Source organism: Microtus ochrogaster, chromosome 10, assembly GCF_000317375.1.
Source record: "Microtus ochrogaster isolate Prairie Vole_2 chromosome 10, MicOch1.0, whole genome shotgun sequence".
NCBI classification, from domain to species: Eukaryota; Metazoa; Chordata; class Mammalia; order Rodentia; family Cricetidae; genus Microtus; species Microtus ochrogaster.
Genome location: NC_022016.1, coordinates 7,262,720 through 7,287,786, shown reverse-complemented (window position 1 = coordinate 7,287,786; position 25,067 = coordinate 7,262,720). Strand labels below are relative to the sequence as shown.

The window sequence follows — 25,067 nt, the reverse complement described above, 5'->3', positions numbered from 1 at the left end:
GGGGGGGGGGCTGAAAATACAGGTTGAACTTCAAGGAGAGCTGAGGGCCTGGTCGTTGAGTGCCACACGCAGGCAGTGAGGCGGTGGCCGTTGTCACCCGCAGCAGAGGAAGCTATGTCCTGCCCCAGGAGGGCCAGCCCCTCTGTAACTAAGGCCCACTACACAGCCTTCAGCAGTCTTGGCCCTCAAAAGCCCTATGCCAAGGACAGCCAGGGCATCTCTACCTTAACTTCACTGCAAGGAGGAAACTAAGGCAGACACCTAAGGAGGCCTCACAACCGGAAGTTCAGATTGGCTATTAAACCAAGGCAATGAGACATATAGGAAGCAAGAGGATGGCCGGGAGACCTCCAGATCAAACTCCTGGGCCCTTCTAAAGGACTAGGCAGTAAGGCTCCAAAGCCAGTGTGGCTCAGGGGCAGGGCATGAGCCAGTTTTTCACTAGGAGTGGCCTCTGGACTGTAGGAGGCAGAGACACCCACTGTGGATGTTCCCAGCCTGTCCCTGACTCACTCAGGCAGGCAGGGATGAAGAGAACAGGGGCCAGGCTTGTACTGACTCTTATCTTGCCCTACTTTAGGTCCAAACTGATCCCCTGGCCCCCAGAACACCTAGATTTTGTCCCCAACATTATGTGTGTTGTCTCCTGGCCTGCTCCTCACTCCCGCACATCTCCAGGGACCCTCAGCAACCCAAGCACTAACTGGCCCTGAGATAGGCCCACCTTGGCCAGAGAGAGGGATCAACACTGGTCTGAGTTCACCAATGACACCAAATCAGAGCTGAAACTGGACACTAGCATCCCGGAGTCCACTCTGGCCAGGGGGCTGGGCTCCCAGAGCTGGACAGGAGTGGCAGCTGTAACTTCCTGGCTGGGCTGGGCTCACTGCCAGGGGTGTCCAGAGTCTATGACTGGCCCATCCAGTGGGAAGGCGGCCTTCCCCCTGGCCCTCCTCCTGGCTCAGCTCCTTACCTCACTCGGACTACACCACCATCCTGTCGGCCTGGGCTCAGGGGAGCTGCCCACGAGGTCTTTGTTTCAAACCTGGAGAGTCTCCTGCCTCCACAGCACCCTGGACCGCCTCCAGACTGCTCTGCCAGCCAGAACTGCCTCAGCTCACAGACAAGCATCGCTCCTCACTTCTCCCCGCCCCTGCAGCTGAGGCCTGGCCTTGCCTCCTCCTCACAGGAAGCGCCCAGCCGGATTCCCTACAAGTGTTTGTGAAAAGGAGGGGGGCTGCTGTGCGGAGCTGGCGCCAAGAGCTTAACCCTTTGCTGGGCCAGTGTGGGGCTGCACTGATCCGAAAGAGCTCACAGAAACTTCGGAGGCCATGGACATGGGACCACCTCAGCAGCAACTCCGCATGCACTGGCAGGAGACAGAAGTCCAGAGAAGGCCAGGCACTTGGCTAAGGTCACATGGGATGCTGGGCCCGGGGAGAAACCTGCAGCCCCCATGGGTCCTCTTCAGACATCTTATCAGAGCCTCTGCTCCCACTTTGTAAGTCTCGGTGCCCATCTAACAAGGGGACTCATACTCGGAGCTCATCATGTCCTTCCACTTCAACTCTGTCCTGTCTCCTAACACAAGTCTCATCATCTCAGGGAGAACTCTGGAACTTCTGTCCTGTCATGTGCTGTCCCTGTGTGGAGACAGATACACTGAGGTGGAATTTTCCAGGAAACAGGAAAACTTGTCCCCTGGGGTAGGTTCCCCCTTGGGTCCCCAGACCCCCTCACTTCTGGGAAAGGTGTGTGACAGGGCACAGACACACCACTCTGCGTGGGAGTGTGTAAGAGTTCAGGTGTGCCTGAGGCAGAGCGCGAGAAGCAGGCTGGTCCCAGGATGCTTCCGTTATTCTGGGCCTGAGAACGTCCAGAGCCACGTAGGTTCCGAGTACCAGCAGTTTCGGGTCCCAAATGTGGGATGTGCCCTGGCAGAAGACACAGGGCCCGAGAGTAGCAAGCTGTGGAGGTGAGGACCTTCAGGAGGGCAGGAGTGGGGAACCGGAAGGACCGAGAGGCAAGAGTAAGCCACAAGCAGGGCTGAGGCGGAATATTCTAGAAAGACAGCTGCAAAAGTGTGAGAGCGGCTGGGGTGAAAACAACAGGGTGTGCTGTCAGAGGGCACGGGAGCCGGGGAGAAGGTACAGGAACTGCCCGTCAGGATCCAGGCTGATCAGAGCAGCCCAGAGGAGGCAGGAGCCAGGTAGAGGGAAGAGGTCACAGGATTTCCCAGAGCTTGCTCCTGGCTCCCCACTCTGCCCCTGCTGACCCAGAGAGACAAGTCAGGAAGCAGAAAAGAGGTGAGATCAACCCTCTGACATCCAAAAAGCCCTCAGGGGAAGTCAAGGGAGTAGCCAGGCTAGGGGCCACCCATGTGTGATGGAGAGAAGGAATCTTAGAGTCCACAGGCCAGGGGATTCAATGTCAGCCTCCCCACCTGCTGAGCTCTGTGACCTTGAGCCATGGTTTTCCTTTCCATGAAGCAGGGTTAAACACAGGGGCTGCTGACAGTTCAGTGAGGGACAGTATGCCTGGCATGTAGGGGACCCCAGGAGCTAGTCCATCATCACAGTTTCTACCTCCGTCTCCTTAGGTGGGAGTCTCTGGTTTTCTCCAGGGGCTTGTGGCTCATGAATGAATGGAAGGAAGGAAGTCTCTGAGGGCCAGCTGCCAGTGTCTGGCTAAGACAGCACCAAGCACCTTCAACTGAGTAACCCCCCAATTCCTCCCTCCCTGTCCCTGCCTCATATCCACATCTGGGTGGGGTTCTCCCTGAAGCTCCCAGGGGTCTATGAATCAGAGCCAAATCTTGTCAAGCCTCCCCTGCTGCTCTGATGACCATGTGGCCCATTATGTAGGAGGCGGGCTCCCCTGACATCCTGTCACTCACAAGCCCACCGTCCCCCATCATTAACCCATCAAAACCAGGTGGCTGCTGCTGCACACATGCGCCTTTTGCAGAGGCAGTGGCTAGAATTTACTGTCCTTCACCCTCCACTTGGGCCTCTCCTCCCCTTCCCTGCCCTTGCCCACATGGTATTCCATAATGGAATATCATCCCTGATTTACTCAACCAAAGCCAAAGCCAAACCAAGCTTGCATATAGCAGCATTCTCCTGGCCCAGAGAGGCCCACCCTTTATCCGGGTTCTCAGGCCAGACTGGGTGGCTCACCTGGCCACTCCCTTCTGTCAAGGAACTCATCTACCACTTAGCCCCATTTTCTTGATTTTTCCCAAAATTGACCAGACTCTAGCCTCATCTTTTCTATGTATCTTCTAGAATCTTCCTCACCTGGATAGCCCTACGCCTCAACCTCCAACAGCTTCACGGTATCTTCTCAAACACAGTCTTATACAACTTTTGTGGACATTTGTATACAGTAGTAGGACAAACAGATGCTTCAGCCAGGCCCCTGCTGCAGCCTCTCACTCCCTCTGCGCTCGCCTGTTCCAGTCCCCAGGCCCTCACTGCTCCCCACAAGATGCCCCCTAAGAGAGTGCTTCCTCAACAATAATGGTGCTTCTCACAGATACGCCCTCTGTTCCCTGTTGATTCTGAGCTGCCTGCAGATCTGGCTCCTGCATGACCTTCTGGGGAGGAGCTCCTGAAATACTACAAGTTCCCGGTACCCAGTATGGGTCGACACATGACAGAAACACCACAGATGCATTCTGGATCATCCATTGCACCTAGCCAGTGGCCCAGGAAGCTGTCTGTAGGTCCCTAATAGTCATCAAGACTGGTGTGAGGTGCCCATCTCACAGCTAAATACATAAGGTCCCTAGAGTCCACACAACTTGCCCAAGGCCACGAAGCTGGTGACCATAGTAGAGACTCAGAAACATGGGGACCTGGCTCCTCCCAATCAAGCCTAGTGCTCACCCCACCCAGCCTGTGGAGATTCTAAGGCCTGGGCACAGGCAGCTCAGGGTGGAGCCCAAGGCCCGGGCTACACTTCCTCTGCAAAAGAAGGCCCTTCTCTTCCTCCAGGGCCCCTGGTGCACTTCCTTAGCCTTCTCATCAGTCCTGGCTATAGAAGGAGACTGTTCAACCACTGCTTAGGGGAGGGCTCTGAGGCCCAGAGGAAGATACCCTGGCCGTCAGCCGCTGGAGTACAAGCCTTCTGCTGTCTGCCCTGGCCTTGCCACTGCTTAGCCATCCTGCCCTCCCTTGATCCTCCTGGAGCCCTAGGGGTGCAGCAGAGCCCTGAGCAGCTAAATTCTCTTGAGAAATCAGCATCAGCCACCATAGGAGTAGGGCTGTCACTCCATCCCAGACCCTCCCGGGTCCTGGCTCTCCTTCCCTGGGAAGGTCATTCTCTCTTGCTGCCCAGGAGGCTGACCTATCAGGTCAAAAAACATTGTGCATATGGGCAGAGGCAGATGCCACAGCAGATCAAAGAGTAATGGGGACCTGGCTAGGGATCTCTGACTCCCAGGTCACCAGGGAGCCATGGATCTGGGGCTTCAAAAGATGGTTGCCAAGAGGTTGGACAGACAGTTCAGCAGTTAAGAGTACTGCTGCTCTCACAGAGAACTGGGGTTCAGTTCCCAGCAGGATGGCTCACAACCACCTGTTCCAGGGGATCTAATGTCATCTTCTGGCCTATGTGAGCGCCCAGACACACACATGAGACACATTCATACAGAGAAAATACAGTGACAAAAATAAATGAAGCTGAAGAGAGAGAGACAGACAGACAGACAGACAGAGACAGAGAGAGAGAGAGAGAGAGAGAGAGAGAGAGAGAGAGAGAGAGAGAGAGGGGAGAGAGGAGAGAGAGAGAGAGGAGAATATCTGAGGTGATGAGAGGTCCACTGAGCTTCCTGGGCTCCATTCCATTTGCCCACTCAGGAAGCCCCACTGTGCTGCCGTGTGATCACAGAGACAAGCTAAGACTTCCAGGATTCTTGGAAGATGACCTTGGCAAGTTCTTGCTAATAGACTTTCTGAGCCCCAGGTTACTCTTCTGTAAGACAGGGCACAGGATGACTCACCTGCGGAAGTAAAGAGGGATGGCGCAGTGTGCACCTTCAGGTGTTGGCGCAGTGTGCACCTTCAGGTGTTGGCGCAGTGTGCACCTTCAGGTGTTGGCTCAGTGCCTTAGCTCACACAGGGTGTCATCCTGGGAGCAATGGCCTCAACCTCAGTATGTGGCCACAGGGCATCTTCCTTCAGGACTTTCCCCAACATCAGCAGAATTTCGGGTTTCAGAGGCCCCACATAAAGGGGAGCCAGTCCTCTCAAGTGTGAGGGGTACTATTACAGTGTGGCTCCCCAAACAGCTCTGGGGCCAGTGACCCAGCTGGGAAATCTGTGTTTATCCTTAGCCATTATGGAGGGTAAGAAACAGGCCATCCTAGCTCATAACGACAAGGGTTATGAGGAGGGTGTGTTCAGCCATACAGATGCAAATCTCTCAAGCTGTTTTCACAGTAAACATGTGAGAGTCCACCATGCCAAGAATGCATTGCCAACAGCGAGGTTCTACAGAGCACTTACTTTGTGTCAAACACCTTGTAAAAAGCCTTCCTGGGGTTTAGTTCTCATCCCCCAACCTCATCAGTTTTATAAGTGAAGAGGCTGGGTTTGAACCAGATGGCCAATCTTAGTTATTTTGTGACTGAAGCAGACAGTGAGCGAAGAGGGCGAAAGCAACCCCAGAGGCCAACAACAGGGGACTGCTGAACTAAATTATGTGTGTTCCCAGCTGGGCAATGGTGGCACATGTGATGTGGGAGTGATTTCTTCCTAATCTGTTGCTTTCATTGGTTAATTAATAAAGAAACTGCCTTGGCCCATTTGATAGGCCAACCCTTAGGTGGGTGGAGTAAACAGAACAGAATGCTGGGAGAAAGAAGCTGAGTCAAGGAGTCACCATGATTCTCCCACTCCAGACAGACGCAGGTTAAGATCTTCCCTGGTAAGCCACCTCAAATGGGTTAGATCAATATGTAAGAGCTAGCCAATAAGAGGCTGGAACTAATGGGCCAGGCAGTGTTTAAAAGAATACAGTTTCCGTGTAATTATTTTGGGTGTAAAGCTAGCCAGGTGGTGGGATGCATCCCTGCCGTTCCCTACAACACACATGTATTTAATTGCAGCATTCACAAGGCAGAGGCAGGGGGGTCTCTGTGAGTTCGAGGACAGCCAGGGCTACAACTGAGAAACCCTGTCTCACAAACAAAAAACAAATCAGAATTGTATTTGTTCTCAAAGGAAGAGTTTTTAGCTATTCTCAGAAGGATACAGAGTGGTGTTTACAATCCGTCGGCTGAGGGTGTAGCTCAGTGCACTGGGCACAAGGGCCCATGCTCTGTCCCCACCACCGCAGACACACATGGGGCCTCCATCCTGCCTCCTATCTGCATGGCAACACTGACAAAGCGGCCAGGCACTGAGTTTCCTTGCAGTCCTGACCCTCTGACATCCAGCAGCTCCCGCAGCTTCTCTTTCTTGCGTCTCTAGGCACTGTGCAACATTTGAAAACACAATGAAGAGGAGGCACCCTGCTCCTAGGCTCGGCCACTCTTAGCATTTTGAGGCATAGCACACATTTTCTGATTGGCTCCTTATAAGCAAATGGTCATTTGGAAGACAAGGAAGACTCGGAAAGGCTGCACAGCTTGCCCAAAGCCACACAGCATTAAGGACTTTCATAAACATAGTATTTCCCCCACAGATTCATCCCTTACTTGAGGGGCTCCTAGACTTTGCATCCCTTCCCCCAAGTTCTTGGTCCTTGGCTGTAGTCCCAGGACCCCAGGGAGACTGGCAGCTGGGCATACTGCCTGACTTTGATCCCAGCTTCTCGCCAGAAAAGGCTATGAGGTGACAGATGCTGGCAAGGGTCTAGAGATGGGTAGGAAAGACCCTGCAGGAGGGTCTGATATGGCTGACGAGCCAAGATGGGGTTATAGTTGGGATGAATGGGAGACTAGCGGCTAAAATGGGAGGCCATGGGGCAGGACTATAGGTTAGTCAGACCTTAGCTATTCTGTTCTGGGACCTCTCTGCTACCCTCCCCCACAGTCAGGGAACCTGGGTAGGAACATCCCAGAAGGTGTTCCTGTAACACTAACCATAGCCATCTTCTCCAGGTTTCCCAGGACACTCCTCCCTCACAGCCCACGTCACCCTCCAATGCCCCAAAGCCTGCACAGGCTGCCAGGGGACTCTAAGGGCCAAGGCTTCTCTTTCCCGGCACAGAGAAAGCTGTGGGAGGACACTTGGCCACTTCAAGGTGAAAAGGCTGATCTTTTGGAATTCAGGTTCACACCACCCTAGCCCAGCACAGGTTTCTCTCCTCTAAGCTACACTCTCAGCTGGTATGTGTGTGTCCAAAATCTCTGACACACAGCGTTCTCTGGTTCCCGCCCTGTAAGCACCGCACCGACACGCTGTCCCTGAATGCAGTGCTGAGGATTGCTGGGAACCATGGCAACCTGCACATCCCAAACTGAGACCTTCCAGCCTCAGCTAAGAGCGGTGCCACTTCAGCTGAGTGACTTAAACTCTCTGAAAAGTAGACTGTAAAATAGGGAGAGCACATCCACCTAGTGGCAGCGCTAGGAATGAAGTGACAGAAACAGCAGGACTGTGCTGGGCTCTGGGGAGACGACAGCTTCAGCCGCCCCCACCTCTCTACCTACAGCGAGATTCCAGGCACACTGGCCTGAGGCAGTGTTCAATGCACTAGCCATTGTCACTAATATAAAGTTATTGTTGTTTTTCTGTTCTTTCTCCAGCTTCAATTTCTTTATCTCTAAAATTAAATGGGAATGCTAAATAAAAAAAACTTCTAAGATGCCACCCACCTGGGCTTGAAGATGGTACTAGAGGGAATATTGCCCTGCCTGCCCATTTTCTAGAGAGGTAAACTGAGGTGTTCAGAAGTAAAGTCTGAAAGTGACTTCCTGCTGTACCTCTAGACCTGACAGGAAGAAGGCCACCTGAGGTCTGCGGGTTCCCTGAAATGACGGCTCTGCCCACGGGGGCCACTGACTGGCACAATGCAGCGCAGTTTCCAAGTCCTTCCCACAACAGCTAGCTGTGTCTGTAGAGTCCCGGGCCCTCTGGAAAGCCCTGCCCTGGGAGCTGATGAAATCCCCTCTCAAGAGAGCCATGATCACATGGTTTCGATGCAAACCAGCTGGCCTCTGGGAGGAAATACCCGCGTGGGCACTTGTCCCTCCTGTGGAACACGGGGACAGCCAAGGGACAAACCAATACTGCCTGCGACGTCGGCAGACTGCTCCTCACATCAGCAGGTCAAACAGACTTACATCCCTCCCCCACCCCTCACCCCCCACCCCTCCGATTAACCCAGCGCAGCTACTCTATTACCTCAACAACGCGGCCCAGCATCAACCCCAACAACTCCAGAAGAACCTGGGAAATCCTTCGGGAAGTCTCTGTGTATATAGCCTTAACCTTTATGCTTCAGATTCAGCCCATTTATTCTGTTTCAGAGGCAGAAACAATGCCTCTTTTCACTGTAGCCGGCTCAGCCTCTCTTCTAGGCTCTAAAATAGCTGGCATTTGTTTTCAGCAACTTTCCTTTCCAATTTTCTCAAACGCAGAAGGGCTTTTGATTTTCTTCATCCTGTTCTTTCTTTCAAGTAAAGCCCAGGGAAGGAACGTCAGAGGTCTCGTCCAAGATTTCACAGCAAGTAGGCTCTGCCTCCCTCCCGCTACAGGGCAGAGACCTGCTTCGCGCCTCCCTGCTGTGCGCCCTTGGATAGCTGCGCCACCTCTCTGTGCCTCAGTCACTTATAGTGTGTCAAGAGGGGACTGACTCCATTTTGACACTTCCTCCCGGTTCCTCCCACTGTGGAGACAGCCCACTTCCCGCCCGACAATATAAAGAGATATAAAGAGGAAAAAAACTTGCGTTAGACATCCAGGGACTGCGCGAAGCTCCGAGGCTCCTGGCGCGGAATTGTTGCCTGGTGACCCAGTCTCACACAAATCTCAGAACAGCTGCGCCCCACCTCCCTAGTCACCCAGCAACAGGGCCACGCCTCCTGCCCAAACACCGCCTGCAGCCCCGCCAAGGACCACCCCCTGTCCCCAGGGACCCCTGCCCGGTAGCCGAGGTGCTTGGGCTGGGTGACAGAAGCCTACGCCCCCACTGTGCAGAGGTGGAGACTGAGGCCGACAGGACGAGACTAGGGCATCCCGTTGTCCTGGCGTCCCAGGGGTGCGTCTGGGTCCGGGACCTCGCTCTCCGGATTCCCGGAGCCAAGATCTGTTCCCTCTCGCTCGCGTGGAGCTCCCACGTAAAGATCCGAAACTTCGCGGGTCCAGCAGGACCCAGTTCGGTAGCGCTGTTCCCTCCCGTCCCCATCCTCCCGAAAGGGAAACTGAGTCCCCGATGGCCGAGCTCCGAGTCCCCTGGATCTCCCCTCTGGGTCTCACCTGCAGCAGCTGCTACTGCGCGCTCTGGTTTCCTGGAGTTGAGCGGCAGACAAAGGCCTCCAATCCGCGTGCGAGGCGGGGCGCGGCTGCTTTGCATAATGCCCGCAAAGCGCCCGAGAAGGCAGAGGGCAGGCTCCCTGGGGCGGAGCTTCTGAGAGATCCACCAATCGTAGAGATGCTTCGCCCCAACCCAGACTTTGGCAGTCGGCGGGACGGATCCAGATCCGGGCCGAAGTCTCAGATCTGCTGGTCTGCAACTCCCTGTGCGAGCCTGCCATGGCGCAGAAGGGGAAACTGAGGCAGGAAGGGGACGATGTCTGTGGGGTCTACGTAGACACCGTGAGAAGTTTGGTGAGAAGACACCAAGTTTGAGGACGGAGATCTGCCGCTCCATAACTGTAGTAATAAATCGTGTGTTCACTGCGTGCTGTTGGGCTGCTGTGAGGGAGGCGGGGTTGCCATCAGTCTTCTGGCCCGGAGGTCAGAAAGGAGGCCTGGAAATGTGAGCTAGAGAGGGACCAGGGAGAAGTGATGTCTTCCAAACAATGGCGATGTGGAGTGTCAGACTGGCTTGGGCCAGTTCTGCTTATTACTTGCCAATGCAGAATAACAAAACTTCGAATTCAACACTGTCACTTCTGGGGGTGCAGAGGTGTGCAAACAGACACAGGTTCCAGACACTCTAGGATATTAGTCTATTTAACAACGGCCCCACTGCCCGTGTCTTCCCATGGACATGGCTCCCCCATTGCCTTACTGCCAGACACTCCCACACAGACAACAGCAGCAACCACAGCACTAGCTGGGAGCAAAACAGGCAGAACTTGAGGAAGTGCAGACTCACAACCTGTCTTTTTGCTACCTACATCCAGCTACCTCACCTCTCACCCCCTGTCTTCCACATGAGCTGCAGGCAATTTACAGGCCCTCCTTTGGGCAGGCTCACACCATAAGAACCCAAACTCAACCTCTGCTAGACCCAGACTGACCTGTGACCGAGTTTGTATAAGACTGTCTTAATTAATGACTCAAGTAGGAGGTCTAGGCCACCGTGGGCAGCACCACCCTAGGAAGGTGAGCCTGGTGGTACAGAGCACGCCAGTAAGAATGGTTCCTGCCTCAGGATCCTGCCTTGAGTTACTGCCATGGCTTCCCTAGGTGGACTGTAACCTGGGAGATGGAGTCCTTTTCCCCACTAAGCAGTTTTTGATCATGGCATTTATCAAGTGACAGAAATACAAAATAGAAAACATTCTGGTTTGAACATGAACTACATCTCTGGAGCGGAGCAACATCGAACTTTCCTCTCCAAAGGTCCTGAACAGAAGCGGCGATGAGACTTGGTCAGGGTTCCCCAGCAGGGATGAGGGGCTCTGAGACTCTCGAGCTACCCACGCCCCATCTTTTCCACAAGAAAGATTTCGGGGAACAGATGAACATAGTTGAGGTGGACATTTGACTCATCCAGCCCCCACCACACTGAATCCCCCCAAAACATTAGTGTGGATGTCTGTCCTGGGGCTCAGGCTGCTGAGGGTCTGAACTTGATCTTCCTAAGTTCATTGCCAAAGAATTTGGAGGTTTAAATTACACTGGAAACCGGGTCTGGCTGCAGGTATTGGAGAGGTTGAGGCAGCAGGATTAAAAGTTCAAGACAAGCCTGGGCTAAAAAAGACTGTCTCAAAATACAAAGTCTAAAGAACCAGGGATATAGCTCAGCCATAGTGTTGTCTTGCCTTGAGTTCAGTCTCCAGTACTGCAGAAAACAGTGAGTGCAATTTTCTTGGAATTTGCAATGTAAAAACCACTTAGGACTATACCAGTAGACCCTTTCAACAGAGCCAGGCTCAGGAATTCTGGGAGCAACAGCACCAGGAACTAATCCCTGCGCTACTCTTTCATGGAACTCTCTCCTCAAGGGGCTGGACCAAGTAGGGAGCTGGTAAATTAGGGCCAGGAAAATGTGTCTGCTCTTCAGGTCAAAGAGCAGCCAGTGACATCCTGGAAGCTCCATTCCAAACACACCACAAGCCCCAGGGCTGGAGGAGGTGGGGCCACACAGACCCCATGGGCAGGGCCTCCCTGTGCCTGTGCCTGTCACCACAGGCCACTGTGGCCTGTGAACTCGTCACTATTTATTGTGTATTTCTGGGCTTCAGGTGTGGGGATCTGATCACTGTTGAATCTGCCTGGTACATCTTACAGGTGGAGACCCTGAGCACCAGCCACACTTCCTGGGGAGCTGAGCTCAAGTCTGATGTCAGGAGCCCTGAGCCTGGCAAAGCCCTCTGTAGTTGGGCAGGGGTCATTTCCTCATAGGGAAAGGAAGGAGCAGCCATAACCCTGAGAGGGGCTGAACCCTTGAGGGGACTGAGATCTAAGTCTAAATCATTAATAGAGACTTAGAACCCGGGGCTTTGCAATACAAACACTTTACCAGTGAACTTCACTCCTAGCCCAAGAGCAGGATCGTGTACAAGACCATGGGACTGATGGCCTCCGCCTACCTCAGACAGATCCCTGGACCTTTTGGTGAAGGGCTTGCCACACCTCTTCCACCAGACATCATTATGACAAGAGGAAAGGACTCTTGGAATGGTTCTCAGGTACCAGGACAAGCTAAGTTTTGCCACCTCCCTGGCTGACCCTCTCCCCTGTGGCTGCTTCTAACCCCCACTGCCCTTGGATGCTGGAGCAGATGGGCCCTGTCAGGAGGGAGAGTAGGAGAGCCCAGGAGTCCACCTGGCTGTAGCCTTGTGGCCCTGAGTGGAAATAGTTCTCTAAATAGCTTTCAGTCTCTCTGCACCTCAGGACACTGTGATGAAGCTGAAGGTGCCCTCTGGGCAGTATCCTGTGCTGTGGTCCTCTTTGTCCTCCCTTAATGAGTCACTTGCCTATCAATCTGAGTTTCAGAGCTGGCATCCTGGATTGTACACAAGATAGCCAGTCGTGTGTGTGTGTGTGTGTGTGTACTAGTGTATTGCTAAGTGTGTTCAAGTGGGTTCAGGTGTATGCTTGTGCCTATGTGTGCATTCTCACGTGTTCGTGTGTGTGTGTGCGTGCGTGTGCGTGTGTGTACTAGTGTATTGCTAAGCGTGTTCGAGGGGGTACAGGTGTATGCTTGTGCCTATGTGTGCATTCTCACGTGGAAGCCGAGACCTCAGCTGATATTTCTAGGAGTCATTCCTTGTTAAGACATGGTCTCTCATTGACCTGATGCTCGCTGATGGAGCAAGGCTGGCTGATCAGTGAGCCTCAGGATTACTGTGTTTGGATTGCAAATGTAGGTAGGCTACCATGCCTGGCTTTTTATATTAGTTCTGAGAATTGAACTCATGTCTTCCATGGTTGTATAGCCATTTCTTTACTGACCAGCTCCGAGGTATGTTTTTAAACATTCTGCACACAGCATACTCTATCCAGGAGCATACCTGTGTGCCTTGATTTAAAAATGTTAACTTCACACTACTTAAGCTGCTGTTTCTAATTCAGCTGACAGTGCGTGACAATCCAGGTGCCCCATCCCTCCCATCTCCCCACAGTGAAAATCTAAACCGCCGCACAAGGCAATAGCACAACACATCACACTTGACCCAGCCTTGTTCAGATCTCTTTATTGAAAAATTAAAGTCATAAGCTCTGTATATAAATACACTGACATGGTTGGTCGCCTGAAAGGCCTCCAGGATAGGCTGGGGGTGCAAAGGGAATTTGGGGCTTGGGGTCCCCTGAAGCACAGGAAAGGAAATAGATAAATAAATACCATAAGGACACTGAGCTAGGAGGAGGGGATGCGACTGGTGTGAACAGGCGTGCTGGCGGCTCATTGTGGCACTGAAGGTCCCCCGGCAGGAAGCAGTCTGTGAACTCTCCTGTGACCTCACAGCCAAGACCTAGGCGCCTAGGGGTGGCAGCACCCCCATCCAGCCCAGAGAAAGGGGCGCTACCTTCCTTCCCTACCAGTTTTATTGAGCTCCTACTGTGTTTCTGGCACACAGATTCTGATCTGACTCTCTGTTTGCCTTGTCTGACCAGGGGACCAGGCAGGGTATATGTGTCAGGGTGAGATGGAGAGTCTGCCTGTGACCCTGTTCTACATCCCTAGAGCATCACGTTGAACTCAGTGACCAGAAAGTCGATGTAGTCTCTCTCCTTGGTCTTGAAGGCCTCGGCGATGATGCGGGCCGCCTCTCTGTGTTCCTTACCCCGAAGTGTCAGCCCGTTCACTTCCAGAATCACGTGGCCCACCTTGAGCTGCCCACAGTTATGGGCAGAACCTCCTCGCTGCACAGGGAGACACAAGTGGGGGTCATGTGGGTACCTGGTTGTGACACCCACTAAGAACGCCCACTATGATAAGAGGCTATGTTACCAACTTAGAGCCCACAGTCCTGGCAAAACTTGGGTCTGCAGAGCAAGAGGAGGCAACTTCCCAAGTTCTGGGCCAGGATGGAGTGGGGGTGGGAGGACATGTTCCTGCTAGCCTGCTCAGAGGGGCACTGGCTCTGTCTTGAGGTTCTGGGTTACCTCTTCTAAGGGTGCCAAGGAAGAGCTCTTTAAGACAGGGAGACCTACACCAGGGGCACCTTGAGGACATACCTGAATTGTGACGATCCTGGGCAGAGGCTGGCGTGTGTTGGCACCACCCTCAATGGCGATGCCCAGTGTGGCTGCGCTTTTCCTTACACGGACTAGAGTGGATGTTGGCTCCAGGAGGCCAGGCTGCAGGTGGGAGAAAGGTGGCGGACAGGTGGAGCCTCAAATATGACACAGACTAAGCTAAGCACCTGGTGTCCTTGGCTCTTTAAGAATGTCCAAGGCCCAGACTGCTGGTGTAGCAGAGACTTGAATCCCAGGCCTGACATCACAGACTGCCTGAGCTACCATGCCACATTCGAGTATAGAAGAGCTGCCAGCTCTTGCTGCCTGGGATCAGGGCAAAGAGGGACTCCAGAATCTAGCAGTATGGCCTTTCTGGATCATTCCAGCAATGCCCCCTAAGGATCACACGCTAAGCATCTCCTGATTCCCAGAACCATCCTCCACCAGAATCCTGTGTGTACTCCCCCACTCACAGGTTTATTGGCACCCTCTGTGGTCCTCTCCGTCCGGGGCAGTTCCTTGACACTCTTGCTCCTAGTGGATGCTGTCTGTCTGCCTCGGCCTGAGGTGCTGGCCTCTGTCTCCCCAGCATCCACACCACTGTCCTCACTTAGAGTCTGCCCACTGTCTGAGAGCTGAGAGAGAGTGGAGGCTGCTGGGGATAGACAAGGGGACAGAAACAGTCACGGAGGGACAGTGGGGAAAGTGGTGGGGCTGGGGGTGGTATCTATGGAAACTCACCATACAAAGATAAAGGGAAAGATGAAGGGATACAAGGGATGGAGAGTAGGGGATAATCCCTGAAACCAATCCCATCTCCTGACCACCTGCTCTGCCAGCAGGGCCAGGCCTGATGGCCACTACATCTAGGACTTCTGCCCAGACCCCAACCATCGGCATCGGCATACAGATGAAAACAGAGGCTAATGGGCCAGCCCTGCTCACAGAAGTGGGCTGTTGCTTTGCTGTTTAAATTCACACAATGTCGATTTTTAATGATAAATATTTAAATTAGGAGTTTTTTAAAAAGCTTATAGTTACACAACAAAAACATGGAGGGCCTTCCACCTTGTCCTTACCTCGCCTCCTGTGACCACCCTGGTGTGAACTGAGTGGTACCCAAACATATCCCGTTCTCTAACCAATTAAGCTGCTTCATTCTGTGTATGTCACTGGACCCTGAGCTGGAGACTCTTGCTTAAGAATGTGCACTGTAAATCCTGGTGTGTTTGGTCTGAATCCCCAAGAGTCGCTGTGCAAGCCTGGGTGCACTGCCCTTGTCCTAACCCTGGAGAGTGATACCCACCTAGGGTCATCACAAAGACCAGGAAAAGCACTGAAGGGCAGCCTGCTCGCACGGCCTGGTTCTGCCGTGCATCTGCCTACTGCATCTCAAGCTTCCCCTGGGAAATGGAGATTAACAGAATGCTGGCACAGGGCTGCAGGAGCTAAATGCAAGCAAGGCCTTTAGTCATTACTAGCTTCCACCATCCCCTGCCCAGTATATCTACAGAGGTGTGCTTGCCAGTTGTTCCTCAGGGCAGGGACGCACTGTCCATCTGTGCTCCAGGCCTGCTCTGCCCTGCCCCTGCCTGCCCTTTTCCTAGGCTCCCTAGTGGGCATCGTTTAACACTTCAACCACAAGATGGCAGCAGAACCTAGCTAACTGCTCTACAGCCAGCCAGGACTTCCTCCACATCCTCCCTCACTGGCATCCCTTAGAAAACAGGGGTCCTAGACTGGCCCTGTGCAGGACTGACTTCTCCACACCATCTAGAGGCCCAGTGACGGGACTGTCACACCTTCTTTCTGCCAGACTGGTCAGGGGCACAGTCTTCCAGAGGAGGCTGTGAAATGGACGCCAGGAGAAGGGGTAGGAGACCCTTAACTCCACCCTCACATAAACCCCACCCAGTGACCTGACAGCATGGCCTGTACCTACTCCATATTACCAGGGGAAGGTGTCACTCACTCAGTCAGGGTAATTTGCAGCAAATGACTGGTCAGTGGCAGAAGTGGGATTCAAACCCAAGTCTTGGCTTCAGGCCATCTTCATGCTGGCCTTGAGCCAGACCTCAGGCGGGCAGACCCTTCTGCAGCACCTGGCCCTACCAGTCACCACAGAGCTGGGCAGCCATACTCACTGCGTGTCTGGGGCAGAGCCCGGACTTCATTCACGTCAGGCTCGCTATCGGGACGGTGCACCTCCACCAAGACAAAGTGCTGGTTTGCGCCCACAGGGGCAGGGTGATCAGAGGGCGATGGTGACGGAAGGCAGGCCCCGGCCCCTTGGGTCTCTGCAGGCGGGCTCTTCAGGTGTGGTGGGGACTGGACCCGAGGGAAGGGGCCGATGGGATGCTGGTTAACCAGGGCCAGGTGGGTGTCCAGCGGCTTCCTAGACCTGGGGTTGGCATGGGAGACGGAAGCATAAATGGGCGAGGAGGGAGAGTCCTGTGCTGAGGGGGCCCCTGGGGTGGGTGCAGGGCCCAGTGGTGGGCTTCGATTCTGTGGTGCTGAGAAGACAGTGCCTGAGTGGCCAGCAGAAGACAGAGGTGTAGGGTCCTCCCTTCCTGGCTTCCGTGTTTGGTCAAGTCGGTGGTCGTGATCTTGAGCCAATGGTGGTGGGGGAGGAGGTGGCTTGATGCCAGGCAGATCTTCTGAGGGGGGTTTGACATCGTCCTGCCAAAAGACCCAACAGGAGTAGAAGTCAGAGCCCATGGTGGCCAGACAGGAACAGCGAGCGTGCTGGACACGCAAGGACTAGGGCCCTGTGCCTCAGCTCCTGGCCACGCTCCGCTGAATAATGCATCGCTCGGTGGAAAACTGCTCCCTATGTCTCAGCAGCTGAGGAGTGCCAGGATCTTGGCAGGCGCCTCTGGGGACCCACTTGGTTCCTCTGGGAATTGAAGTTCTTGGCGTCAGCATGGGCTCATCACGAGTGACAAGACTTAATTAGAGGCAGGAGGAAGAAGATGGTGACACAAAACAAACATTTCCATTGCACGAATGATCTTGGCAAGTGGAGGTGGGAGGAAGGGTGGAGGCACCTGGGGACAGGGTGAGGTGCCTCTCTGAGCACAGTGCACCCACCAGCAGGTTAGCAGGGACGAGGGCAGCAGAGTGTAGCATGTGCTGACAAGGTGCCTGAGATGCAGTGCTCCCAACCCCTTTCCTTAGGTCAGCGTCCACACTTGCAAAGCTCTGACAGCCTTGTAGACACTGTCTCAATGCTTTGACTAAGTCACCCAACTCACTCTGGCCCCAGCTATGAGTGAGGTGCAGCGATTTCATCTCTATGTTAAAGAAGGGCTACATAGGCAATAGGGAGGTGGGACTAGAATTCAGGCAACCAGCTGGGTTGTCGGGCAGAGACTCTACCCTCCCACCAAGCCTGTGTCCTCTTTCTGTGGCTATCCTCAGGAGAGCCCAGGAGTCCTTGAGCAAAGCTGGGAGTATAATCAAGCAGGTCTTACCACAGACACGTCCGGCAGGGTGTTAACGTTGCCTTGGGTGGTCTCGCCGTTTCCCTCCAGGTCTAACGTGTTCTGGAAATGGACAAGAGACAAGCTGAGCAGGCAAGAGCCGGGAGGAGAGTCCACCTGTTTTCTGGTCCACAGAACCTATGGTCTTGTGACCCCTTCCGATGGCTGAGGTTACCCCGGCAGACCCCATTCAAAGCAATGCCATGACTTTTTCTATTAGTCACTTTGAAGTGAAGTTTTCTTTATTAATATTTGTCAGGCAGGATGCAATGGAGTCCATGCCTCATTTTAAACTTGCTGTGTATCCTAGGAAGACTGTGAACTGGTGAACATGATGCTGGGATTGAATCAGGTCTTTCCATACAACAAAATAGCACTCTCATCAACTAAGCTACATTCTAAACTGTGAAGTCAGTTCTTTGTGACCTCCTGATCATTTTCAGACCTCCCTTGAACTACCTGGAGATGCTGTCTGAGACTTGAACAGTAAGTGTTGTGCTCAACAGGTTTAGTACCTTCATCCAGTGGCAGACAGAATGCTGGGGGGCGGGGCACACAACAGGCACAGAGGTGTGTGTAAGGAAAGAGTAATGCAAAAGTGGATTTCATCTCCTCCTTACTCCACACTGTGTGCGTGCACACATCTGTCTGTCTCTGTCTGAGTGTGGTGTGCATGTTCAGACCTAGAGAGGAGTCAAATTCGCTAGAGCTGGAGTTACAGCCGTTGTGAACCACCCAGTATGATCTCTTAGCCCTGGGCCGTGTTTGCAGAGCCTCACTCCATCCCTAGTCCACACTCCCTTAAGTGACTTCATGACGCCAAAGGCTTTCTCTGGGCCAGCAAAGTGTGTGCTTCTGAGCTGGGTTCTCCGGAAGTGGGGAATGGGGAGCTTCAAGAGGCCATCATCTCCTTCTCCCTCCAGACTATCAACGAGACTGGACCTGTGTTCCCTTGGCTAGATTAGGGGATGCATAAACAGCTAGTAGGTGTTAGTTCTCCGTGCCTGTGGGGATGTTCCAGGAAGAAATCAGCCACAAACATTATCTCTGCTGTGCAGGCACAGTCCACCACAGCCCCAGAGGAACGCCACAGTGGAGGAAGAGTGACTTCAAGGGATTCCCTCTCTACTTTTCCTTTTGTAATGTAATGGCTGAGCCCAGGTCCAGGCAAGAGCAGTCCAGTGCTGAGTCTCGCCAAGACCTTCACCTGCCCTTGCGCAGCAGGACTACTGCTTCTCAAGCTGAGCTGGAGAAAACAGAGGTCTGGGGCCTCCAGCCTGCAGACGGAAGTCTTGGGGCTTCCCAGCTGCCAAGGTCTCCCGAGTATCGCCCTCATGAATCCTCCTGTGTTCTAGAGCAATCCTGTAGGTTGCTTCCATGGACAATGCTGGCTGATGCAGGCACCTAGACCTGGCTGAAATCTCCAGTGACCCATTAATAAAGAATGAATAATCCCCAGGCTCTGGGCCAGCAGCTAGGACTGAAGGAGAGGCAGCACCCTGACTGGATGTGTGTGTGTGTGTGTGTGTTGTTAGCCGGGCAGGGGGAGGATGACCTCGGAGGGCATCACATGGCTATCAGCACATGGTACACTGAGGGAGAGAGACAAAGCAAGGCTTTCTAGATGGGTCAGGGATGGACACTGCCTCTGTAAGCAGGAAGCCATGTATCAGACACTGGGAATAGTGTGTGCATAAATGCGGAATAACACAGAAAATGCCTGAGTATTTCCTGCCAGCTCTTGGTCGCCTGGGGGCAGTGGGTTGTCCGGTATGAGGTCAAGTTTGCTTTCCATGAAGATTCCATTTGCTCATCCCTTCTGCCAAGAGGGAGCACTGCAGGCAGCGCGGCTTGTTCTTCCAGCCAATTTCTTAGCCGGGCTAAGATACGCTCTGATGGCTCCCGGGTCACCTCCAGCATGGGGTCTACCTGAGCAAGCCACCCCTCCCCTTGCCCATTTTCCTCTTCTCTCACTCATCTCTGCTCCCCACTCAGCAGCCAGTCCTCAGAAAAGAACCCACGTACATGCCCCGCCCAAGCAAGGCCCCGGAGGAGCTTCCACATGTCACTTGGGAGACATTCCAAGCCCCCCAGACTCACTGTTGGCTACACGACCTGGCTCTTTCTTGCTGTTTCTCTGGTCTAACAGCAAGCACAGCTGCCCCAGCTGTCTGCCACATGCACCATTCTGATTCACTTCCACCTTGCCTGTGGTTCTCATCACTGAGGACTCGCAGGCCAGCCATCGCCATGGGCACCAGAGATAGCACTGCTCATCTATCCTGACCTAGCCCACTATTCTACACACAGGTCACATGCGCCTGTATTATCTCCTCTTTCTTCTGGGTATAAACTAGGGCAAGACTCAGGCCACTGCGCCTTCCATGCTCAGAACCGTGGCTGCTGGGTCTAAATAAATGGACGAGTCTGAGAGTGAATGGATTGCTTGTTTTAGCTGCCGGGGCAGGGGCTGAGCATGCTGGGAGTTGAGGAGGGGGCCAGTACTGATGGTTGGGACAGAGGCAGGCATAACGGTAAAGGAAGGCCCTCATGTGGAGCCTCCTGGATGTCGACTGCTTCCTCAGAAGCTGCGGGTGTTCCGGGGCGACAGAGGACATGTGTTTGCAAAGGTCGGTGATGAAGAAGCAGTGGACAGGATGCTGGGTCCTCTTCACAGACCACCCCTGAGGTCCGAGGCCACAGGGTATGCCCGGGTGTCCTGGATACTGCATCCCAATGCCAGCTGCCTGCGGCTTTCTCCACACCCGAACGGCTGATGCGTGAGAATCCCCTCTGTTCTACAGCCCAGCCTGAGGCTCAGAAAGGTCCAAAACCACCCATCCAAGTCTAGAGTTCTTTAAGTTCCTCCCCACTGTCTCAGTCTCCAACCTCCACAAGGCTTTTGGGGTGCAGGACAGTCCCTCCTGTATATCTGACTGGGTACAGCAAGGTCCAGATTCTCACATATCTGCCTTGGAACAAATGGAGATGGGAAAGTGGAAACGTGAAATGAGTGACCAGGATCTATCCTTGTCCTGACTTCCACCCAGGTACCGAGAACGGGCAATGCTCGCTTTGGGTATCACCAACGCCACCTCAGCAAAGTAATGCTCCTCCCCACACCGTATCACCCTCCCCAAGTCATCCCAGTTTCTGCCTCCTGCTCCTTGCTTACATAAAGGTGCTATTTTCAGCTCTTTGTTCTCCCAGCCTGTTTCTCCTGTGTCAGGCCACTCCCTCCGTCCCCTCCCCCACCACAAAATGTATCTAAGGTCTGGCACTGGATGAACCACTGTCCACTCTGTATAAGGAGAAACTGAGGCACTGAATTTCAAAGGCTTCCAGAAGGCCGTGTGTGTGTGTGTGTGTGTGTGTGTGTGTGTGTGTACGTGCGTGAGTCTGTGTATAGGGGCAGCATTTGATTTCTGCATGAGGGAAGAGTATAAATAAGGGGGTAGGTAGGGAGAGGTTTCAAAGGTGGGGAGGGTTGGGGAAAGTCAGTTCAGCCACAGAGAAAAAAAGCAAGGTGGCAGCAAAACCAGAGCTGGTATGAAAAGAGTTTTCCCCAGGAAAGGTGAAGGATGGTGAAATGATTTGGGGAGGCGGAAGTCCTGGCATTGCTTGGGACAGTGATTCCATCTTCAAAGTCGGCTGGGAATCTGTGAGAACAGTCCTGTTCCCTCACAGGCAGAACATGAGAGCAAAGGGCTCTCCATTTGCCTCTGAGTACAGGGCATGGAGGTGGAGTCAGAGTGCAGCCCAGCTGGGATGTTGCTAGCCAGACCGTGCATCCTTCTGCTGAGGTGACACCTGGCCCTGCACTTCCCTCATTTGTTCTGGGAAAAGGATGGCACACAGCGGAAATAAAGCACGACCCACAAAAGCCAGGTCAGGAGGAGCCCTTAGGGCAAATGTTGAAGGGGAATCAGGTCTCTGGAGAGGGAAGACAGGGACAGGCAGCCTGGCTCGGAACCTTCTTCCAACAGGAGTGAAGGTAGCCACCATCACCAGGGATCCCAGGGATCTTTGCTGTCACTCAGCTGTCTACAGCATCTCCCAGTCCTGTGCTGTCCTCACAACCACAGGCTTACTGACCCGGGGCCCCACCTCACCAGGAGAGAGCCGGCAGCACCACCGCCATTGTGCCCCCATGGTTTGAGAAGGGCATACTGTCAAACAATTGAGCACTCTGTTACTACTCAACAGTTGAAGCTGCTACTCTAGGACAGGAGCCAGTCTCCAGAGGCTTGCGGCTCAAATAGCGAAGGACTCTTCGCAAGCCAGCACACTGCCCAGCTTCCCATTTGTCGGCTCTCTTGAGACAACAGAGCTGCTATGTCCAGAGGAGCTGAGCTCATGGACTTGCTCCCAGCACCCTAGTCCTCACACAGTGAGGCAGGTACTCTGTAAAGGCTTGGCTGTGACCGAATGCTGCTGAGATGGAGGGGACCATTCTGCCCTGGTGACGGGATGGTTCTGGGGTGCTGGGCTGTGTGAGACTGTTAGAATGAAGTGATGCTCTTCTCAGAGGAGGGACGTCCTGGGATTATGCTGGGGTGGTCCGTTCCCTGGCATTGGGCACTGTTAATCGTCTGAATATGAAATGTCTCCCACAGCCTAGTGAGGACTCCGTGGCTCGCTGATGAGCTTTGGGAAGGGGATAGGACCCTGAGGGCTCTGACTTAATCAGTAGATTCATTCTTTGATGTAGTCAAAATAATGACAAAATTGGGACATGGTGAAAAAAGGAAGTAGGGCCTAGTCGGAGGATGTTGCGTCACTGGGGGGGTGTGTCTGTGAAGCTGCATTTTGCCTTAGCTTCTTTCTATTCTCCCTTCTGTTTCATGCCCCCTCCTCCAACATGTGATCAGCTTCCCCTTTATCTGTTCTGGTCGCTATGATGCTCTGTGCACAGGCGTGGGGCTGAACTCTCTAGAGCCAAAATAAGCCTCCTTCTCTTACATTAAGGCAGGTAATTTGTCACAGCATGGAAGATCAAGGCATGTCAGCCCACCGCTTCCCTGGCCCTCTGCACACTCAGGTGGCTTTTGTCCCACATCCCATCACCCCCAACACTACTCTTCACATATGCCACAGCTGAAGTCAAAGTTCCTAAACTGTCTTGCCTCATTTGGTGCCTGACTGGTGCCAAACTCAGGATCTTGGTTTGACTGTCTCTGCGGTGTCCCAGCCATCATGCCTGGATCAACCTCTCATGGACCCTCAGGCACTGAATTAACTTGTTTACCTACGGTACTCCAGATGGATCCCAGGGCCTGGCTCATGCTAGGAATATGAGCTACGGTCCCACTCCTTATGTAGGTTCCTTTGCCAAAATCTCCTTCCTCCACTGGACTTGTGAGTTCCAGGTGAGCAGGTGGATAGGAGGGAGGGCTTAACTCAATAAACATTGCAGGGCAAGGGCAGGCTGGACAGGTGAGGGAAGGCATAAAGGATCTTCTGAACAGAGGAGTCTTGAAACCTAACAATCAGTCCCAAGTCAAAGGAGGGAGCAGACCCACCCTCTGCTCCTTGTCCCTCTCTGAATGACAAGAAGATGTCACTCACTCCAGTGAGTTTTGAGTCTCCCTTCTTCAATATGCTGTAAAGAGGGAGGCTCAGGAACTGACGCAGCAATGCTGGGAGCCTCTTTTTGCCTCCTTGTGTTATGAAGAAAGTGTGGCCTCAAGGGTGGGGTACCATCCCAACAACCTTGGAAGCTCCAGGGCTCTACTCCAGACACAGTGAAGGTATTTCAATCCTGGCAGAAACATCCGGGGTGATAGTCAGATTCTGTGCAGTTGGTATAAGTGAGCAACAGAGGCCCTGACTTCTAGCCTTTTTCTGTCCACCCTTACATGCTTCCAACACACATCCACCTAGTTTCCCTGGACAACCCAAAGATACAGGTGTTTCCAATCCAGTGCACAGATGTGGAAACAGGACCAGAAAGCTTATGCCCAGTTGGTAGGATTTACGGCCGGGGCAATGGTGCTCACACTGAAGATGCGCAGACGCTTGCAGGCATTTGTCTGCTCATGCTGCAGGCCGGTGATTTCTTTAGGGAACGTGATGCTGTTTAGAGGCTGGTGAAAAAGCTCCAGGTTGAGTGGCAGACAAACTGAAGGAGGATGTCATTTGTCTATAGTGCGGTGGGGTGGGGGTTTACTTGATTGATGGCTTCTGCTCTGAGCAGATGTTGCTGCACAGTGGACCATGTGTAACCTCTACCATGTGACCCAGGGAATCTGGGTTCTGTGGAAACCGAACCGGGATGCCTGGTCCTCTGGGTCACTGGCAGCAAGGCGCCAAGACAAGGTGCTTTTCCCTGAGATACGGGCAAATTCCCTGAGATACGGACAAATATTGGAAGCCAGTCCTGTGGGCGGTTGCCGATGCCATCTTGTGGGCTTGTGATGGTGATGCAGTCCCTGCTTGTCCCCAGCTACTCTCCCTGCGACTGGGGAAGTCAGCTCACTCAGGACTCAGAACAAGACTGGTGTTCCTGAGGATGTAGTGTATTCAAGGTCTGTGGGAAAGGGAAATGGGTCTGGCTGTCTTCTACCGGTTCTACTGTTTGCAGCTCTGCCTTACTGACTGGGGGTAACTTCTCTTCCATATCTTTCTCCCTCTGCTATAGCCCTGCAGAGTTGGGGGACACTGTCACCATCCCCTGACATACCCCCCTGAATACTCTCTAGCACCTGTGGTGGTTTGAATGAAATGGCCCCTGGGACTCATAGGGAGAGACACTATTAGGAGGTGTGCCCTTGTTGGAAGAAGATGGGGGTGGCTTTGAGAGTTCAGATGCTCAAGCCAGGCCCAGTGTCACTCTCTCTTCCTGCTGCCTGCTGATCCAGACAGAACTCTCAGCTCCCTCTCCAGTACCATTTCTGCCCGCGTGCCACCATGCTTCCTCCATGATGATAATGAACTGAGCCTCTGACCTGTAAGCCAGCCCTAATTAAGTAAGAGTCACAGTGGTCATAGTGTCTCTTCAGAATAATAAACCCTAAGACAGCACCACTTCACAGAAAGGGTGCTTAGAATCCACGGAGCCATGGAGGTCAGCCATGGTCTCAGACGTGAGGGGACTAAAGCAAGATTAGAGAAGGGCGTCCCCAAAGGCACACAGCACTGGAGGGTTAAGTGGTGCTAGAATAAAGAGGTGTTGTCCCCTGCCCCTCACCCCAGGTGACCTGTGTGTGCAGAGTCTGAGGCAGGAAGAGCTGGCACTTTATCAACCCATTACCATGTCTCTTAGCAACTGACTGCACCACCTCGTCAGAGCCCTCACTATTCCCTGGGAATGTGTCTGTGCATCCCTTGCCTAGTCTCAATAATTGGAAATCCCAGATCAGGGCCTCGGCTTGTTCACAGGCTTCAGCACGTGGCTTGACCTGCTGGACTCACCCTGATCCTGCTCCACTGGCGTCCTAGACAGTTTATGAGGCAGGAGGCATGCCCCAATCTCAGGGCCTTTGCACACGCTGCTCCTGTTCTCTGAACTGCCCCACTCCCCAGATGTGGGCGTGGCTCTCTCTCATGCCCCAAT

The 25,067-nt window shown here is 53.4% G+C and overlaps 2 protein-coding genes across 8 annotated transcripts in view; both read right to left on the bottom strand.

Annotated features, from left to right (window-relative positions):
* Positions 1-1,132, bottom strand: part of Akna (AT-hook transcription factor) — a 39,215-nt gene extending 38,083 nt beyond the window's left edge. Inside the window, exon 1 of the mRNA XM_026781996.1 lies at positions 974-1,132. The gene's annotated coding sequence lies outside the window, so the exon portion shown is untranslated. The remainder of the gene's footprint in view (positions 1-973) is intronic.
* Positions 1,133-13,028: 11,896 nt separating this feature from the next.
* The window catches only part of Whrn (whirlin), an 88,055-nt gene continuing 76,016 nt past the window's right edge, over positions 13,029-25,067 (bottom strand). For 3 of the 7 annotated variants that reach the window (XM_026781924.1, XM_005352606.2, XM_026781926.1), the window contains 5 exons: positions 17,504-17,575; positions 16,175-16,709; positions 14,504-14,685; positions 14,028-14,150; positions 13,029-13,712 (listed from right to left, as the gene is read on the bottom strand). In XM_026781924.1, the coding sequence (XP_026637725.1) occupies positions 13,530-13,712; positions 14,028-14,150; positions 14,504-14,685; positions 16,175-16,709; positions 17,504-17,575 (1,095 nt within the window). In that variant the 3' untranslated portion in view covers positions 13,029-13,529. Of the gene's footprint in view, positions 13,713-14,027; positions 14,151-14,503; positions 14,686-16,174; positions 16,710-17,503; positions 17,576-25,067 lie in introns of those variants that run through there. The other 4 variants (XM_026781925.1, XM_005352608.2, XM_026781927.1 and 1 more) reach the window with 2 other exon arrangements.